This window comes from Anser anser, assembly GCF_964211835.1.
Source record: "Anser anser genome assembly, chromosome: Z".
Lineage (NCBI taxonomy): Eukaryota > Metazoa > Chordata > Aves > Anseriformes > Anatidae > Anser > Anser anser.
This window is the reverse complement of record NC_139723.1, coordinates 1,685,419-1,698,466: the sequence shown is the minus strand read 5'-3', so window position 1 is coordinate 1,698,466 and position 13,048 is coordinate 1,685,419. Positions and strand designations below refer to the sequence as shown.

Below are 13,048 nucleotides of genomic sequence, written 5' to 3'. Positions count from 1 at the left end.
TTTAATGTTTAGCTATATCAGTAGGGAAAATTGTGTTCTGTCAATTCTGTGAACGCAGTGTTACATTTCTCTGAAGATGAAAGCCTTTAAAGATGCACTTATTTGTAACTGTCAGCCTAACAAAAATGCAGTTTGTATTAATGTGTGAAATGGAAAAACAAAGTTCCTACCTTAAATCCTTGCAACGACTTGCTGAATAACAGACTGCAGAAAAGTCCAGCTCATAGGGGCAGCTTCCCAGATGATTGAGGGAAACCCAGTAATGTGCTAGCTAACAAACCTAAAGTAGAATTCCAGTAGGTAGGGATGATCTCTGAGTTATTCTGTGGCATGTAAGGTGGTGAGGATTGTGGTCAGATGCCAAGTTGGCCTATCCAGTCTAGGACATGGTGCTGGGCAACCTGCTGCCCTTCTTTAGCAGGGAGAAGTGCCGCTAACCTCAACCATTCTGGTATTCTGTGACAGTCAAGTATTTATTTTTGTATTTGTTCGTCTTAAAAAGCTTATTTAACCAGAAAACGTTTATTTATTTGTTAAAAGCAAAACTTTGTCTTCCACAAGTTCTTAGAAAGAAAGAAGGCAAAAGCCCCCTAACACTTAACAGCCTCAATTTGCGATAAACAATCTGCCTGTTTTGGTGGAGAACTGAACTAATTTAACTATAAAATAGATATATTTGCAATTGGTCATATTCAGCTTCGCTGTCTTAATTATGCTAATGCATCTGCATTGCTACAACAAATCAAATGATGTTTGCAACATGCAAGCTTGGCAAACTAACTGGAAAAGCACCTTTTTCGATCACTCTAAACAAGTTGTACAATGTAAAGAAGATAAATACATAAAAATAGAGATAATAAGGTATAATATTGGTAATAAATAATGAGAAACTGGGGAGTGAAAGGGAGAAGAAGGGCTGGAATAACAATGCAGTCAAGCATGTTTTCAGATTAACTCAGGTCAACAGAGCATCATGAAATCCTGAAAACAAACAAAACAGACAAAAAAAAGCAGGTGAGGTACCAGTGTTCTGAAGAATAACAACGGGAATTATTTTTGTAACTACAAGTTCCTAGAAGACACTGCAGAGGTAGGAGGCTGCCAGTGTTGGTTATGCCATCAAGTCATGAAAATAATCATCTGTCTTCTTTGTCAGGACAGCTTGCCTAATCAGTGAGAAAAAATGCATGCAATTAGGCAATGACATGTTTATTATTTCTTTTTAAGCAAGGTGTAGAAATAGATTCTAGATAAACTAGGTGTTGTCTAGGTTGCAACCTCTCTATGGTGCAATTTTTTCAGGAACAAAAAAAAAAAAGTGGAGTGAACAAGGAGCAGAGTAAGAATCAGCAGTATAATGTGATGACAAAAGAAACAAAGGACATTCTTGGATGATTTAAAACAGAGTTATATACAAGACACAAGGTAATTATTTTATTCTTCTTAATACTAGTGAATCCTCAAAATATCCCCAGTTTGTGGCTTTGTATTTTAAGAAAGATGTAACCAGATGAGAGCATTCAAAGGTATATAATATAAGCAAGGGACTGTGAGTCATGCTAGGTTTGTTTCAGACTTCAGAGAAGCCTTGATATGTCCCCAGATAATAATAGGGCTCACTTAAAAGCACAACAAACTGCTGTCACCAAGAATATAAAAAGATGCCTTTGTTTTTCAGGCATGGCTGTTCTGATGTGGTATTTGGGGAAAAAATTGTATAAGGATGGTTAAACATAAAAACAGACTGTCTAGAGAGGCTATCGAAACTGACACTGGAATTTATTACAAATAAGTTGAAAATACTTGTCAAGAATGGGCAAGGTACGTGTGATCCTGCGCTAGGTAAGAGAGCTCGACCAAATGCCCCCTTGACACTCTTTACAGCCCTTCTTTTCTGCATGCTGGGTGGTGATTTGCCATTCTTTTTTTTTTTCTTTTTTTCTTTCAGTGAACAAAGTTCAGTCCCATTTACGTACCACCCTTCCAGCTTTACAACCTTTATAATAACTCTTCGCCATCACCAGTAATTACAAGTTAACATGAATTATTGTAATGATGTTTTGTAAAAATACCACACAAAGTACCTGTTTTCAGAATGATGTCTTTTTCTAGGAAAAGTCACATTAAGTCTAACATCATTAGAGGAAGCTTGAGTTTCAGCTGCTGCCACTACCTGTCAGAATCTGGTACCTTTACAAGTAAATGTGGTTCAACACAAATACCTACCAGGAGACATTTTTTGAAACAAGACAAGATGCCCATAGGAAAGAGAGAAACATACAGGAAAAAAAAAATACTGAATATTGTTGGATAGGTTGGTGACGGCCAGTGACAGAGTGTGGATATAAGGAGCCTCAAATGCTGTGTCACTGAAATAGTGCTGGTTTGTAACCTAAAATAATCAAGAAAAAGCCCTGGCTGAAGACCCAGCGAGGCCCTCCACAAGTAGGAAGGAGCCATGCCCTGAACTGACCTTCCTCACTGCACGTGTTGGTAACATTACTGAGAGCACAAATGTATGCATCCTGCAGCAGGCCTTAGGAACTGAAAATCTTCCCATGAAAGCAGACTGTGACTGACACACCAGTAGAGGGGTGTCTGCGATTACTTTCTGATTCTAGGATTAATCAAACAATCACTCGTGGGAAATGTAAATGAGTAAGAACGGAGGGGGGAAGTTTATTTAGTTCTTCTCTACTGCAGCTAGACAGGTAGATACAGCTGGCCAATTCTTTAAGGCCTTTCTCCAAGCAACACGGATGCATGCATTATCACTCTCACCCATGTCCCCTGAGCTTCCCCTCCAGTTCAGGTTTCCCTGGAATGTCCTCACCATGCTCAAGATGTGCTGGGTTGAATCTTGCCTTCCCTGGCTGTAGGCACCACAGCTAGTAGGGGGGGTTCCTTCTTTTAGACCTTCACTTAGCCCCATGCTCAGTCCTCTCAAACCAACTAAATGCCAGTCTGGTACTGGTGATGAGCTCTGCCCAGCTCATGCTCCGGGTGCTGTCTTGCACCTCCTTGTGTTTATTCAACACTTATATTCCTTCATTCCCTTTATCTCTGCTTGTGTGAGTGTATGGTGTCACCAGAGTCTCACAGGGTGGAGGAGACCACGGGGCTGCAGCTTGCCATGGTAGGTCTTTGGCCAGCCTGCTCCACGCTGTGAACCAAGCCATGCCATGCCCAGGAATTCTGCCCCTTGAGTAGCTCCTTCTTGGTGGTCTGTGACATCCAGCTCTTGCATGTGCAGCACCTGTCACTCCACCCCTTGACACCATCACACATGCACGTGTACAAGGGTTATTATCTTCCAAAGCCTGCAGCTTCTATGCTGTGGATTGCCAAAGGTTTGTTGGTGGGTAGTAATATGCATTTGCAGCTCAATGTCGGACGACATAAAGACAGTTTTGCTAATGTATAAACTGTATCGTCAGTAAGACCAAAATGATCCAGTTCAAAATTGGCCTCAGAATACTCCTGAACCAACCTCCAGCATCGAGTGACTGTCCCCATAAGTCTGCGTTCTGTCTGTTTTCTCCTATTCCGTGGGAGGTTTTTAAATATTCTCTTATAACAGAAATGTCGATGGAGATATGACCGGATTGAGCAGCATAAGTACAGCGGGTTGTATTTATCAATACACGCACGCTACCTTGAGAGATGGCATATCCAATGCCATCTGATTTTGGAGCACTACTTTTGATATTCCTGATACCTCTTCTTGCAAGGCCAAAACTGCATTGGTGGTGGCATTGCCCATTGATTTGTGATGGCAGATTCAAGTACAATTACACTGAGATTTGGAAATAGGATTCAAGATACGTTCCATACGTGTTTTGATTTTTCCACTAGAGGATTTGGAGATTGAATGTGCCTGGGTAAATAATGGGCCAGCCCCTGCCATAGAGTATAATATACTTCTGAATGTGTAAGTAACCATCCCACTGTACAGGAAGGTGTCTGTGCTGTCTAATGACAGGCTCTTATAAGCACAATTGATTACTCAATCCTGCAAATTCACTGTATCTTTCAGCAGCACATGATAAGGATGGTGATTTGGGGGTGAGCAGTCCTTAATTTTATTATAAGGTATCGAATAATTTGCAGTATAACACAAGAGAAAAATTAAATGCGTATTCCCATCTGGACCAAGTGTCTTTAGTGACATGCATAATACTGGAGTTTCACACACAACTGAGCAATGTTTCACGCCTGTATTCCTTTCCTAGCTCCTGTCCTTTCCTCGAAATATTCAGGCAACTTGAGGCATTTAGTCTACTGGGAATGTGAGCATGGAGAAAGTCAGCAACACATAGTGAGCACATTCAGGGCTTCGCAGGAAGCCCATGCATCAACTGGTCGAATTCTCTCTCTGAGAAGTGTTAGGAGGTGCTTCCAGTGGGACACCTAAGAGAGGTAATCCTGTCACTCCTTGAGAGGGTAAGTGGGTACATAACCAGCATTTGAGGAGCTCAAGGCCAGGCTTTGAGCAACCTGGTCTGGTGGGAGGTGTCCCTGTCATGGCAGGGGCTTGGACCTGGGTGGTCTGTAAGGTTCCTTCCAACCCAAACCATTCTATGATTCAATGATTCTATGACAATTTAATATTTTTTCCTTCCGGCCTGCTTTTGTTACAGGAAACAGCAGAAAGACACATATAACTGTAAAATAGACAATTTTCTTGATTCAAGATAATACAAGCCAAAGATTTTAAATTTTAAAATAAATATTTCATATTAACAAAAAGAGATAGTATATGTTGAGGGTTCTTCTGATCTGAAAGCAAGACACATGTAAAATTATAAATACAAAGAAAAGTGAAATTATTACAAAAAAGATAATAATGCCTTAGGTGCAGTCCAGTACAGTGTAGGCACTTGGAGTGTTCCCACATAGAGTTCATGAGCCTGGAAAACAAAACAAAGAGACATCTTGGGTATAATCCATTAATTGCTTAATCCAGACTTGATCTCCAGCTCTATAAAGTCTGGTTAATCAAGTTTTGGAACCTTCTGGCCCTCACAAGTATCTTAGGTCAAAAGCTTTGCCTTTTGGACTTCCCACAGAGGTTTGCTGATTGTTTAGGACTGCTGGCCACAGTGTCTGTCCCCATTGTAGTGTTTCCATTCTCCTTACTTGTTTTTCTAATAAACCATCCCACCCTTCTAACATCCATTACTTGGAGGATGGTGAAGTAAGTAGAAAGTCTGTTTAACCCCTCGTTGTTTACACCAGTCTTATTTATTCTTGAAGGGAAAGCCATTATCTAGCATTTCTTGTGGTAATGGTAAGGTGGGAAACCAGCAATCCAGACCTGCAACAGTAGTGAATCCTGTTGTCTGCCTAGCTTGATGTTCATACAGGTCTTTTCCTCTTTTCATGATTCTATGATTCTATTCCACTTATGACTCCTACTCCAGTTAATATGTTAAATCTACCCTTCAGATGTTCCAGACTAAGGGCCTACATAATTTGTTTGCCACACTTCCCATAACCCTTTTCCTTCAGGTAAATTGGCATTTAATTGTCCTGCTATGTGCTTTTTCATTTTATCTATTTATTTATTTATTTTGCAGAAATTAGACTTCCCAGTTATGTATTTAGCATTAATCAAGCTACTAGGCCAACCTCATCTACTAGCTGGTTTAAACACATCGTATTCTCCAGTGTCCCATGGTCAGTGCTCAGAGCTCCAGAAAATCCCTCTATGAGGGGCATATCCCTGGCATGCTTATCAGCCTTGTTATTCCAGACATGCACTGGATCAGAATTCCTCTGATCCACATCTCCCACTGCAGTGGGTCTGATTCCTGCATGCTTCAGTGTTTGTTGCCATATTCCTTTCCCCTAAACATCTCAGTTATTAACTTGCCAATTATTTTCCTTCCATTTCTTCAGTGGCTCCTGACCAGGCTTCACAGGAATTGGTGTAAATAACCTTACCTTCTGCTTCCAGAGCCATTTAAACAGATTGCAACTCGGCTAATTGAGCAGATCCCTCAGTTTGTGTGACAGGACTTTTCAATCTATGACTGATATGGCAGCATGTGTTCTAGCCACTTATCTGTGAACGACACTCTGTTGTGTTGCTGAGGATTAAATTTGGGGGCTTCCTGTATTGGAGAGTTAGGATCCTGCCAGGGTTGTGGAGACATCCCAATCTCCTGGACATCTTCAGTGAGTTTCCCTTCTTTCAGGCTTCCCTCACCCTCTGCCCTGGGGTAAAGCTCATGTCCGCATGGACATTTGTGCACCAACCAGCAGGAAGGGGTGGGCTTTCATAGATGCGGGTAGTTTTAAATGTTCATTCCTGTTCTGGGTGAGGTTCTGTGTATCCATTAAGGCTAGATAGTGCCCTAAGCAGCACTTTTCAAACACCGTGTGCTGCCTGCCATGGCTTTGAACTGAGCCGTATGGGCCATTCTCCTTGACCCTGACTTACCTGCTGCGACAGTCCCCACCACGCTCCTGAATCCCGTACCATTACTGGCAGTGCAAAGGGGTCTCAAGCTTGTAGGGGTCCTAACAACTCACAGGCTGTTACTTCTTTAAGCTGCTGAGAGCCTCTCCAGCCCGGTCACACCACTCGTGCTGTACTGATGCCTTTAGCATGTTGTGCAGGGTGTGAGCTTGTGCACCAGAACCTCCTGAATCCCCACGCACCCACTGTCTGCTGCTGGGTCGGGCAGGTCACAAATGTCCACTAGGACATCCCAGGGTACTTTTAACTTGCTCCTAGCCACCTGATTACTAGGAATTTTATCTCCTTCCTGGAGCCCAGTTGTTTTTCTGATGGTGTGTCAATCCCTAACTCATTAATGCTAGGCTGGGTTGGATGGGGCCCTGGGCAACCTGGTCTAGTGGAAGATGTCGCTGCCCATGGCAGGGGGTTGGAACTGGGTGGGCTTTAAGGTCCCTTCCAGCCCCAACCATTCTCTGATCCCATGAGTCTATGATTAAACTGCTGGATTATGAGGTGCATCCTTCCCGTACCCACAGCTTGTTGTTACCCCCGCCTAACACATCCTTGCAGCGGGTGATTAACATGATCCCAGAGACAGCGTTATTCCCCCGAACGCCTCAGCCAGCCCTCTGAGTGCTGGCATGGGGCCCAGCGGGAAGCCAGCGTCACGCTCGGGGCGCCGCCAGGAGCGGCAGTCCTGCTGGCTGGCACACCGCCCTGCAGCTAGGCCTGGGGCTGGGCTCAGGCCGGGGGACACAGGCCAGGCAGGCTCCTGTGGGCAAGAAGCTGCCTCCACGCAGGCTTTCCGTGTGCTTTAGGCTGAAATCTGCCACCTTCTGTCGGTGCTCTGCAGGCACGTCCCCTCTTCATGGCCACGGGAAGGCTTCTGAGAGGGTCGAGCTGCAGAGGCCTTTTCCGCGTGGCTTTTCAGAGGGGAGAAAATTGGCGGTCACCGCGTGTTTAGCAAGCTCTGTCCTGCATCACCGGCCATACGCTGCCCCGAGGGCTCAGTCCCGCTGGGCAGTCCCTGGTCCGCAGCTGGCTGCAGATAAGCACGGAGGGGTTTACGTCTGAGCCGGCCTGTGGAGCGGAGCAGTTGGCTGCCGATGACTGACCCCGGGCATTTAGCGTAGGGTCTACAAGATGCTGGCAGTCTGAGCCAAGTTTCACACTTATTTGGCTGGCTGTTTTTTTGTGTTTGAAATCCAGGATGGCTGTAGAAATGTCACCACTAAATGAACTACTATGTGTTACTTTAATACAGGTCTGGACGTGGATATATATGTGTGTGTTTATGCATGTATAAGTGTGTGTGTGCATATGTCTGTCTTTATAAGTGTCCTCACAAGAGTGTGCTTAACTACATGCACCTGAATTTTAAGGTTTTGTTGAGTTTGGAAAGTTTATATGCAGTCAGCCCCAAAAAATCCTGATAGTAAAAATTGAGAATATCCTATTCTAGTTCTCATGGTTAAGTTGCTACACACCGTTTTCTAAAGAAAATAAGATAAATGTGAATGCCTTATTGGATGCTCCTGTGAGTCCGACAACTGTGATATTTCACTTTCTAGGAAAGACTTGGTAGAAATTCCTGTGACTGGAATGCAAGGAATTGGTAGTTGTATTTCGTTATGCACAAAGCAAATAATAACTGGCCTTGCAAGTGCCACTCTGTTATTTATACCAGTCTTCCCAGCATAGCGGTTATGAGGAAACATGCAGTTGCTGAGGCTGCGTACACACAGAACACACTACGTGACATAATACGTGACTTCTGCGCAGGGTTTCAGTTTGACGTGTCCCGCTTGGAGCAGGCGGTGGTGGAGCATTGCTTATAAGGGGAAATGCAGCGAGAGGAACTCTGAGCTCTGATCTTCTGTTATCAGGACAGCCCCAGCTCATCCCCACTCCTTATCAGTCCTCGCAGAGCTCTCCTCTGCCATGCTGAGCCTTCATAAAGCCTGCCTTTTCGTGCTATTGGGGCCAGTCCCACTGGCTTACGTTTTTATGTAAAGAAGCACTTTGATAAATGCTGTTACCTATGCGAACAAAGCAGGCCTAGTTGTGATAGGAACACTGAAGAGAGACAATGTTGGACCTCATTATTCTGAGCATTCATTTCTTCATCTGCTTTCTCATCTCTGTTGTAATCTGGTGTGGATCTAAGGTACCGTACAGCTTGCTGCGTGCCTGATAAGTTGCACGGATCTTTGTAGCTCTTAAACCTCTTTGCAACTGGAATCTGTATGTATGTGGTTCCTCTTTGTTCTCAGTGTGTGCAACGGCTTTTTTTAGACTGATCTTCTGTGGAATTGAGGGTAATATTGTGGCACTAGGACTTCTGAGGTGACTGGAACACAGTAGCTAATTGTAAGCAAATTTAATAGGAGGAAAGGTTTGTGATAAAAGAGGAAAACTGCCTCGTGTCCTCTGCTGAGAGAGGGAGAGGCTCTTAGACATCTGAAATATGTAAAGAGAAGAAGGGAAAGGCAGAACACATCCGCTAAAAAGCCCATTTTATTATAGCTTCTCAAATAAACTTTTTTGTTTGGTTTTGTTTTCTTCCTTTTGCAGATGATATTTTTACTTTTTTGTCAACATAGATAGGTTGTGTTTCTAGCCATTGTAGTATTTAAAGAGTATTAAATTTACTTGTAAATGCTACAGCTTACTCATTGCATAGCTAAATAATTAAATATTTTAAAATCAGCATCACTGGATTTGTTTGCATTAGGGGAGATAGTGACTAAAGTGAAGAGTAAATAAGCAATGATTTGGAATTTATCTTGTCTCAGCCTCAGGTATGAGGTTTGCAACAGTTGGTGTTCACAGTTCTGCTTCTGGTAGTGAACATGTTGGTGAAACATTATCACCAAACTCCTGTGCTTTGCTTCATGTGCATATTGTTAATCTTTTACTAAAACTTCTGTTCCTCTCATCTCATGCGTTAAATGAGCTGTGGCTTTCTCTGGGACTGGGACATCCATTCCAGATGTAGAAATCCAAACATGGACTGCTTCATAAGCTGCCTTTTTGAATTATTTTTTGTGTGTTTTAAGGATGTGGATTTGCACAGCCCAAGCAAAGGAACAGTTGAAATGGAGCCAGATGGTCTTGTACTAGTTGGAAAAGAAGATGACATTAAAAACTCCCAAAGAATAACCGCCAAAGTCAATGGCAGAGAAGTTGTTGTTTTCTACCATGAAGGGAAATTTCATGCTTTGGACTCTCGCTGCTACCGTAAGATATTTGCTCGTTCGGTCTTAATGTTGCTACAGTTAAGCATAACATATGCTGAATGAATTAATATTTTATTCTGCCATGTTTCAGATGAAGGAGGCCCTTTAAACCTTGGAGAAATAGAGGTATGTAAGCAAAGTAATATGCATGTGCATAGAGTCTTTTGAAATCTCAAATGCATTTTCTCTGACAACTTTTGACTGAACATAACATTGAAAGAAATGGATATTTAAGTAAAAATAATGCTTCCTATCACACTTTTTACATTATTATTATTATTATTTTTTTGCATGGTTTGGTTTTTGTTTGTTGTTTTTTTTTTTTGTTTTAATCTTGGGAGACTGAAATGGTGAGATGAGAAATAGAGTGAGAATCTGATTCCCTTTGCTGTGTGGATGCATCCCATAATGGTAGAATATTATGATTAGCAGCTGTATTACAAAAGTTGCAAGGAAAACCTGGTGTTGTTCACTGTTGAATAAAGGGCTCCAGCACCAAAAAGATCGCTGGTCCAGTTTGCTACTGTGATATGGTGCTCTTAGGAGCAGGAATTTTTGTTCCTGCCACAATAGACATGCAGCTGAATCACCAGACAGATTTTTTGGCCTGGAGATTCTTAAAGGAGAAGAGTCAGAATATGATTACTTAATTTTTCTTTATTTTTTTCCTCTTTTCAGGATATCGATGGTCAACCATGTATTGTTTGTCCTTGGCATAAGTATGTAATTACTCTGGAAACAGGAGAAGGATTATATGAAGGAATAAACCCTTTGGAGCCATCACCAACACCTCGGTGGCAGTCAAAAGGAGTAAAACAAAGGATTCACAAAGTTACAGTAAACAATGGCAACGTTTATGTGAGTCCTCCAGATTTGTCTGTAAGCTTTGACTCTGATTATTTTGCTGACAAGTACAAAAATAATGGTGATTTAGCTGTGAAAAAAAAAAGCAACTCACAGGCAGCAGAGTAAATTGTGTCTAGGAAGCAAAATGCTGGTGAATGTCCCTATGAAGAATCATTGTAATTAAATAAAAATGTAACATGGCTGTAAAGACTGTTTCCAGATTAAATTCTGATGTTTATATTATGCATTCAATAATGTAGAAATTAGTAAGATAAGAAGCTCTACTTAGTTGGGGATATGACTAGGTCTGTGCCATTGATTTTTTTTTTCTCTTGAATTTCAAGACTGACTTAGAGCAGAGTGCATATCATACTTTATATCTTATAAATTCTGTATTGCTAGAATTATTTTAATTTTCAAGAGGGGATATAGTATAATATATTATTACTTATGAAACATTTATGAAACATTGTTTAAGGTAAATAGTCTGGTGTAAAGGTTATGTTTATATATTTAACAGTTTATGATTACAATGTCTTCTGTATAAATGACAGAAAATTTTAACGTTTTAGATATTTGAGCAATCTGTGGATGTTTATAAATCCAAAGGGCTACATTTTCACAAGGAGAAGTACAACGCTTGAGCATATTTTAATGTGCTTTTTTATGCCCATTTGTGTATTGCTACCAGATTCCATAGTAGCATTTATTCTCCTACTCCTCACTGAACTCTTCTGGTAGTTCATCAAATAATGTGACGTATATTTGTCATGTATAACTTATTCTTCCTGATTCTGTTGTTGGATGAGAAAGAAACAAAGAAACTGTTGGGTAAAAAAAAAAAAAAAAAGAGAGACATGCATAGTTCTTGTTCGTCCGTTTTTATTTATTTTGAGTAACATCATTATATATTCACTATAAAGGGTATGCTTTTTGTTTAGAGGCAAAAGTTAGGTTGCTGCATTTGAGTTCCCTGTATAACATTAGATCTGCCCTGAGAACCGCGCTCCCAGGACACCCTGCCTTGTGTTGCATGAAGGGCAGTCTGTGTTCTGGGACAGGGTGGGTTTTCCCACCCAGAGCACAGAGCCCAGAGACCTTCTCTTCAGTTAGAGGAATACTGCGTGAAGGTTAACATCAGCCCCAGACTCCTGACCTGTCGGTCTGTCTAGTAATGTGACTGCAGCCTGCCTGTAATTTTTCAGCGAGCCTTTTCCGTTGATTTGTTGGCTATTTGCAGAAGTTCTATCTTACATGGGTTCAGTTTCAAGCTATTTGGTCTTTACTGTAAGTTTCTCTCATCTGTGCAGTAGGTTATCTTGCTTTTAGTGTACGGGGAGGATAAGGAGGTCTGTGTCAACATCACTGTTCACGTCAATGTATTTAAAATCAGGGAGGTGTAGAGAACTGTCAGAGAAAGACATCTGTGCCTGTTTGATCACAAAGAAAAAAGCAGAACACATTCTCAATTTATGTCACGGTGTGATGGATTCATCCTACTTAAACTTAGGCATCTGCTTCTGGTCACTGCTCCTTATGTTGTTTGCATGGTCAATAGGGGAGCACCTTCAAGGTGCTGTTGATCTGACCCGTTTCAGTTTTGTGTTTTAGAAGGAGTGCAGTACTGAGATATGTTCTTCCTCCTCCTCTCACTGACCATTAAATCAGGCTGTGCTGACTAGATCAGATGTAAACGCTTGCCTTCTGTCAGATGAATCGGAGTTGATCGACTGCCAGAAACTGCTGTTATTTACTGACCAGTTCTTTGGTGTTGGTTCTGTTGTTCTTGTTGTTGTATTTGTTGTTGGGTTTTTGTGTGTATGCATGTGTTTTCTTTTTCCTATTTTAAAGGAACACATGAACTTCTCTTCTTACTCTTCTTGAAGTGTAGGTAGTAGGAAGGTGAGGTTGGTGGTAAAGCAATACAGCTGCTATGCCAAAGGACACAGAAGACACATCACTGTACACTGGCTTGGCCACATTAAGAGGGGACAGAATTTTTCTTCCCTTTCCTCCGTTTTCACCCAACTAGTTTCGCCAGTGATGAAACTTAAGCATTGGTGTCATGTACTATTGAAAGGCACACATCATGTAAAAGAAAAATATGTTAAGACCTTCAGATACATTTTTGCTGACTCATGTGATTGCTTAGATATTATTTTTACATTTTTTTTCCAGTAGAAAGAAATTATGGAGATATTAATGATAACAACATTTATGGTATTAACAAAGACTGAGAATGCGTAGACCTTAAATTAAATGTTCAGATGCAACAACAAGTAGCTCACAGTCTTGCCTGAGCATTGTTTAAAACTGCAGGCCTGCATTAATTTCCTGTCATTAATCTGTCTCACAAAGAAAAGAGAAATATATTTTGTGCTTTGGCTTGAATATTTTCATGATGACTCTGTGAGATGCTCCAGCTCTGTAAGCTACTTTCAAAAGCAGCTTGAATGGAATAAACAAGTTATATTTATTCTATCATGGATCCATCTTT

The 13,048-nt window shown here is 41.5% G+C and overlaps 1 protein-coding gene and 1 long non-coding RNA gene across 7 annotated transcripts; one reads left to right on the top strand and one right to left on the bottom strand.

Annotated features, from left to right (window-relative positions):
• The first annotated feature begins 119 nt into the window (after positions 1-119).
• RFESD (Rieske Fe-S domain containing) lies at positions 120-11,407 on the top strand. 6 transcript variants are annotated; one of them, XM_083818199.1, is made up of 4 exons: positions 120-1,821; positions 9,526-9,706; positions 9,797-9,831; positions 10,384-11,407. In XM_083818199.1, the coding sequence occupies exons 1-4, from the start codon at positions 1,813-1,815 to the stop codon at positions 10,675-10,677; spliced, it is 519 nt and encodes a 172-aa protein (XP_083674325.1). In that variant the 5' UTR covers positions 120-1,812; the 3' UTR covers positions 10,678-11,407. The 6 variants fall into 6 exon arrangements, with proteins under 6 accessions (XP_083674325.1, XP_083674327.1, XP_083674326.1 ...); XM_083818201.1 differs by having other exon boundaries at positions 120-1,842; XM_083818200.1 differs by having other exon boundaries at positions 120-4,443.
• On the bottom strand, positions 4,680-6,575 carry LOC310889936. Its single transcript, XR_014576922.1, has 2 exons — positions 6,446-6,575; positions 4,680-4,910 (listed from the first exon to the last, which is right to left on the bottom strand). It is a non-coding gene; the product is annotated as an uncharacterized lncRNA (long non-coding RNA).
• Positions 11,408-13,048: the final 1,641 nt, after the last annotated feature.